General features: G+C 42.8%; 1 protein-coding gene across 1 annotated transcript; it reads right to left on the minus strand.

Moving 5' to 3' along the window:
- Nucleotides 1-262: 262 nt before the first annotated feature.
- On the minus strand, nucleotides 263-1168 carry LOC147510671 (uncharacterized). The gene has a single exon (XM_086598212.1). The coding sequence runs from the start codon at nucleotides 1166-1168 to the stop codon at nucleotides 263-265; it is 906 nt and encodes a 301-aa protein (XP_086454338.1).
- Nucleotides 1169-6438: the final 5270 nt, after the last annotated feature.

The following is a 6438-nucleotide window of genomic DNA, read 5'->3' on the forward strand; positions in this document are numbered from 1 at the left end:
ATGAGAAAAAGGATTAAACCCATCCATTGCAAGTCCTAGACGGACATTTCGAGGCTCAATAGAAAACTCCAGATACTTAGCATCAATTGTACTCCAATTAAGAGAGTCGACTGGATGACGCATTCTATTTTCATCGACAATCGCCCTCGAATGCCATGTCATTTGCTCCGTAATCCAAGGAACACTAAGAAAACATAAATATCTTAATTGGCTACGTGTTAAAATCAAATGGCAATGTGTTATAAGTATTTAAACAAGAGGGTTACCTATACAATCTTTGCAACCTCGGTATCAAGGGGAAGTATCTCAATACTTTCGCTGGTACGAGTTTTTTCATCTCTAAGAGATCATCACCTCTTTCATTCTTCCATCTACTTACACCACATCTTGGACAACAATGTAGACTTTCATCATCTTTCCAATATAATATGCAGTCATTTGGACAAGCATCTATCGTCTCATACTCCATACCTAAGGACTTGATCAATTCTTTGGCTTCGTATGTACTGACTGGTAAGGTATTATCTTTAGGGAGAATTCCTCTTAGAGTGTTCAATAGATTGGTGAAACAATTGTCTGACAGCTGATGTTTCGTCTTAAGGTTAACCAGCTCAACTGTTACAGATAACTTCGTTTGATTGTTCCTACAAGATGAATAAATAGGCCTTTTCACATCTTCCCATAAATTGTTAAACTTCGTTTCCTTCCCTATATCATTTGGATTTTGATGATAGTGGTACTCATTATGAGAATTTGAATCATCGTCCAAGCTCATCTCATCTACATTTCGATCTTCATCTGAAGTACTCCCATCCATTGACTCATCCAAACCATCAAGATGAATATATCCTAACTCTTCACTAACTAAATCAATGTCTCGAGAATAGCCATCTTCATATTGGCTATGGGAGGAAGGACCAACAGTCACAACATTGATTGGATCTTCTTCAAATGATTCCCCATGAAAATACCATGTCATATAGGATGGGTCTATCCCAATACAAATTAAATGGTCAGCCATTATTTTTGGATCAACCTTTCCACTCACATTACGACACCTCGCACATGGACAAGAGCACCAAGTTCCTTTTCCTAATCTATCAATCATGAACTTTAAAAAGGATTCAAGTCCATTCAAGTATTCATCTCTATTCAATGGTACTGACATCTAATCTTTGTTTGGTGGTAATAGAGCCATTCCTATTACATAGAAATGGCTTTGGTTTGTGAGATTTATTCCTGCGTGCCTATTGAGGACACAAAAGATGTGTTGTAGTGAGGATACAAAAGATGAAACAGACCAGACACTCTCAAATCAACAGATAAATGGACATAATAAATGCAATTATAAACAAATAATACCAAAGGACAACAACGATATTTAAATTTCATAGTTAAATTTCTTTACTACAATATTTAGAAGCATGATACAATATTATTCAACAAATCAATATTATTTAACAAATACTGAAATAAATATTATTCAACAAATATTTCTCAAATCAAAATTATAGTTAAATAAGAGAACTAAATCAAAATTATTCAAAAATCATTAAAATCAACAAAATCAACGAATTTAACAATTCGATTCGATTAGATTTGAGGAGAACGGAAAATATAATGAGAAAGCTAGGGGTTCTAATTAGATTTGAGGAGAATGAAAAATCACCTTATTGAGTAAAACACCTTTGACAACGAAAGAGAGAGTGGAATCGTCTTAATCTTTTTTCGTTTTCAACTTTAATCTTTCTGAGAAATGAAAAAAAGAGATGAAATGAAAAAAGAAAAAAGAGTGGAGTCCAAAGATTTAATATTTTTATTTCGTTTTAGGCTTTTCTTAGTTTATCTTGGGATTTTCTTTTTTGAAGTATTTCAAACAAAAAAAAAAAAAAATAAACAAGACTTTTGTAATAGAAATGACACTGGTTACGGGTCCAAAGATTCGGCGCTAATATCCGCGTCTTTTAACATGTCTTTTATTAACCAATCTGGTATAGTGTTACCCCATATCTGACAGTGAATGGGTTATTCCTATTCATGTGGTGCCAAAGAAGTCTGGGATTACAATGGTTTGTAATGAGGAAGGGGAGCTAATTCCAGCACGAGTTCCCATTATGTGGAGGATTTGTATTGATTATCGAAAGCTGAATGCCGTCACAAGGAAAGATCATTTCCCCTGCCATTTGTAGATCAGATGCTTGAGCGCTTAGCAGGACATGCTTATTACTGTTTCTTGGATGGGTATTTAGGTTACTTTCAGATCTTAATTGATGAGTTAGATCAGAAAAAGACTACCTTCACATGCCCTTTTAGAACATATGCTTATGCACGTATGCCCTTCAATCTCTATAACGCACCTGCCACATTTTAATGTTGCATGTTACACATTTTCAGTGATATGGTGGAGAGATTCATTGAAGTATTTATGGATAATTTTCCCTCTATGGAGATTCTTTCGACGACTGCTTATCAAACCTTTCAAAATTATTGGCATGTTGTCAGAAAAAGAATCTGGTCCTTAATTGGGAAAAGTGGCACATCATAGTAAAAAGGGGAATAATATTGGGTCACATTGTGTCTAAAAATGGTATAGAGGTCGATAAGGCTAAAATAGACAAAATTTCTACTCTACCTATTCCACGGAACATCCGTGATATACGAGCCTTTCTAGGCCATGCTGGATTTTATTAAAGATTCATCCAAGATTTCTCAAAAATTGCTAAACCCTTAACTAATCTTCTTATCAAAGATGAGCGCCTTTTCAGTTTAACTCGGACTGTATAAAGGCTTTTGAAAAGTTGAAAGCCGCCTTAATAACTACACCTATAATTTAACCTCCTGATTGGTCAAAACCGTTTGAGCTCAAAACCGTAGCCGCGTCCTTATTCTTTAGCTCCCATCTCCCCAGGGACCAGACTTATGGGGACTCTGGTTCCTTCGCCTCCCACCGGGCCGCGATCTATACCGGATGGGAAATGGTACGCCCCCTCTCTCTCTTTCTTTCCTTCATTGCCGCTTACTTTGTTCTAACTTTGTTTTCATCTCCAGCTGAGCCTCGATGTGGGTTATGTTATCCGCGGCCTCACTAATACCTTGGATGATCTTGAGTCTGTGAAGGTTGAGATCTATGGACCCTCGAGGTGGAAGGTGAAGTGCACTCAACTGGAGAAGGAAAGAGATGATGCTCGCACCATGGCACTCAATCATCACAAGGACCTCTAGTGCGCAAAACAAATTCACTAGGACTATGTCGCTGGCATCACCTCGTAGTTGGAGAGTTAGAGGGAGGCAGATAGAGCCACGGCCACAGCTGAACTGGAACGGTCGATGAAGGAGGTAGCTGAACATTTCAAGGCGTTGGCCTCCAAGAAGATAGCCCGGGAGTTGAAGCAACAACTGGAAGTCCTCACTACAGCCGGACGTCTTCTCCCTGCTCAGCATCTTGCATCTGCCCTTCCTAAATCCACAGCCCCATCCCCTGTTCTTGAAATGGATGCCGCGGTCTAGAATGTCGTGTCCACTCCCCTTATTGATGTTGACGAAATCACCGAATCGGCGAAGGAGGATGGGCTGCCAGTGGATGCCTCGGCCGATCCAAAATGAATTTTGCTTGGATTTGGCCTCGCCTATTAACCCATCTTGTTGCATAGGTTGAATTAGAATTTTGAAGTATCAATTTCCTTTTTGTTATCACTCTAGAGTCTGGATTTCTCGGTAATCCCAGCAGACCTTAGTGAAACTTATTTCCTGTCAAACATTTTGTTGGTGGATGTGCTTTGTAATTGCTGTACGCATTTTTGTTTAGCAGGTTGTCATCTTCCCTTATTTCCTAATCTCTTCATACCATGCCGGCCCTTGCCTAGCATACATGTTCATCCTTGTTCGCGGAGGGCTCATCCCCTTTGTTGCCGTTTGCCCCCAAGTTGACTATGGAAATGTTGGCAGCCGCTGAGCCTGCCCGGGCCACTCAGCTTGCTTCCAATGGCGAGATTAGGGGGTCGCTGAGTATGCCCGGGCCACTCAGCTCCCCAGTTGTCTATGGAGATGTTGGGGGCTGTTGAGTATGCCCGGGCCACTCAGCTTGCCCCTAAGTCAAATATGGCGATGTTAGGGGCCGCTGAGTATGCCCGGGCCACTTAGCTTACCCCCTGCTGTCTATGGAGATGTTGGGAGCCGCTGAGTATGCCAGGGCCACTCAGCTTGCCCCCAAGTTGACTATGGAGATGTTGGGAGCCGCTGAGTATGTCGGGCCACTCAACTTGCCCCCAAGTTGACTATGGAGATGTTGGGAGCCGCTGAGTATACCCGGCTTACTCAGTTTGCCCCCAAGTTTACTATGGAGATGTTGAGAGCCACTGAGTAGGCCCGGGCAACTCAGCTTGCCCCCAAGTTGATGATGGAGATGTTGGGAGCCCCTGAGTAGGCCCGGGCCACTCAGCTTGCTCCCAAGTTGACTATGGAGATGTTGGGAGCCGCTGAGTAGGCCCGAGCCACTCAGCTTGCTCCCACAATGACTATGGAGATGTTAGGAGCCACTGAGTAGGCTCGGGCCACTCAGCTTGCCCCCAAGTTGACTATGGAGATGTTGGAGGCCGCTGAGTATGCCCGGGACACTCAGCTTGCCCCCAAGTTGCACTCGAAATTGGACCCCGTTGTTTGCTGCATTTGGCCTAATACACATACAAACAAATACACACATATCAGATGGAAGAAGTTTGCTATTGCTTTCATTGACATATCAGCTATTTAAAATATCATTACAAAGCTCAACGGTCTGGTCTAATGAAGCCAATAAACTTTCCTTTAACTGAAATCACACTAATAACAAAGTTACTCATGGAATTCCTTTAACATCCGAATGTTCCACGACCGTTTGATGTTCTCTCCCTGGGGTGTCTACAACCTGTAGGTACCGGATGTTCTAGCCTCCACCATGGTATATGGTCCTTCCCAGTTGGGACCCAACTTCCCATCTCTCTCCTCCTTGCTAGCTGGAGTTACCCTCCGTAGAACACGGTCGCCAACTCTAAATATCCACGGCTTCACGCGCTTGTTATACTATCTCTGCAACCTCCTGTGGTACTCCTCCAATTTAATGCACGCGGTGTCTCTCCTCTCCTCGGTAAGGTTTAACTCCCCGGCCAAGATTTTCTCATTAATCCTTGCCTCCACAGCTTTGGTCCTAGTTGTTGATACCAACATTTCCACCTGGATCACAACCTCCACTCCATAAGCCATCGCGAACAGTGATTCCCTAGTAGATGTTCGTGGAGTCGTGTGGTACGCCCACAGTACATGATGTAGCTCATCTGCCCAACACCCCTTGCGTTCCTCCAATTTCTTCTTTAAATTATCCATGATGGTTTTGTTCGAGGAATCTGCCTACCCATTCCCCTCTGGGTTGTAAGGGGCCGAAAAACCTTGCTTCACTTTGTAAGCTTGGAGGAAAGTTCTCACCATCCCTCCTATAAATTGGGTTCCATTGTTCGCGATGATGGTGTGTGGTAGCCCGAACCTGCATATAATATTCTCCCACAAGAACTTCCGCACCTGTTCCTCCTTTACCTGCTACAGAGTGATGGCCTCAACCCATTTTGTAAAATAATCTATCGCGGCCAGCATGAACCTCCTTTTGCCGCTTGTCATTGGCAAAGGCTCGGCGACATCCAGCGTCCACATAGCAAACGACCATGGGCTAAAGACCTTGTGCAGAGATTCCGCAGGTGCGTGTATTAGTAGTGCGAAGCTCTGGCATTTTCTACACCTCTTGGCATAATCAGTCGCATCCTTCTTCATGTGGGGCCAAAAATACCCCTGTGATAGCAGTCGGTGAACCGTTGTCCTCCCTGCTGAATGGCTTTCCGTAGTCCCCTTCGTGAACCTCACTCAATACCTATTGTACCTTCTGCGGACACAGGCATTTCAGGAGTGGTCCGCTGACACTTCGCCGATATAACTCCCCATTCAGCAAAGCGTATCTTTGTGATATCTGTTCCATCCTCCTCCTTTCTTGCCGGTCCTCAATTTCTATCCCCGACAGGTAACTTTTGGTGGGTTCCATCCATCTAGGCTCTTACTCAGCAGTTAACCACACCCCCTCTTGATTTGCGGTACTTGGTTTGCTCAACACCCTAACCACAAAAGATCTGCCTTTGGTCCTAGGGAGTACTGATAAGAGCCCAAAACTGTAGTTTTAACCCCTCAATAATCATACTTTTAGACCAATTATGTGAATAATAAGTAACGAAGTTAATACCGACACGCGTGTTTTATGCATTTCAGGCTTCAAAGTCCATTATGTGCAGAAATGTGCCACTTTAGCGAGATAAAAGAGCAATGGTTGGTTGCTAAGGAGTTCTGTGATTAAAGGCCAAGATTCAAGAAGACAAAGCCTTTCTAAAACCTGGTCAAAGCTGAAAAGTCAAAGTCAACGCGGTC

The sequence above is a fragment of the Coptis chinensis genome, chromosome 3 (assembly GCF_015680905.1).
Source record: "Coptis chinensis isolate HL-2020 chromosome 3, ASM1568090v1, whole genome shotgun sequence".
NCBI classification, from domain to species: domain Eukaryota; kingdom Viridiplantae; phylum Streptophyta; class Magnoliopsida; order Ranunculales; family Ranunculaceae; genus Coptis; species Coptis chinensis.

What these genes read in the sequence shown, in the direction of transcription:
- LOC147510671 (XM_086598212.1), bottom strand. Translation starts at nt 1,168, where the DNA reads ATGTCAGTACCATTGAATAGAGATGAATACTTGAATGGACTTGAATCC.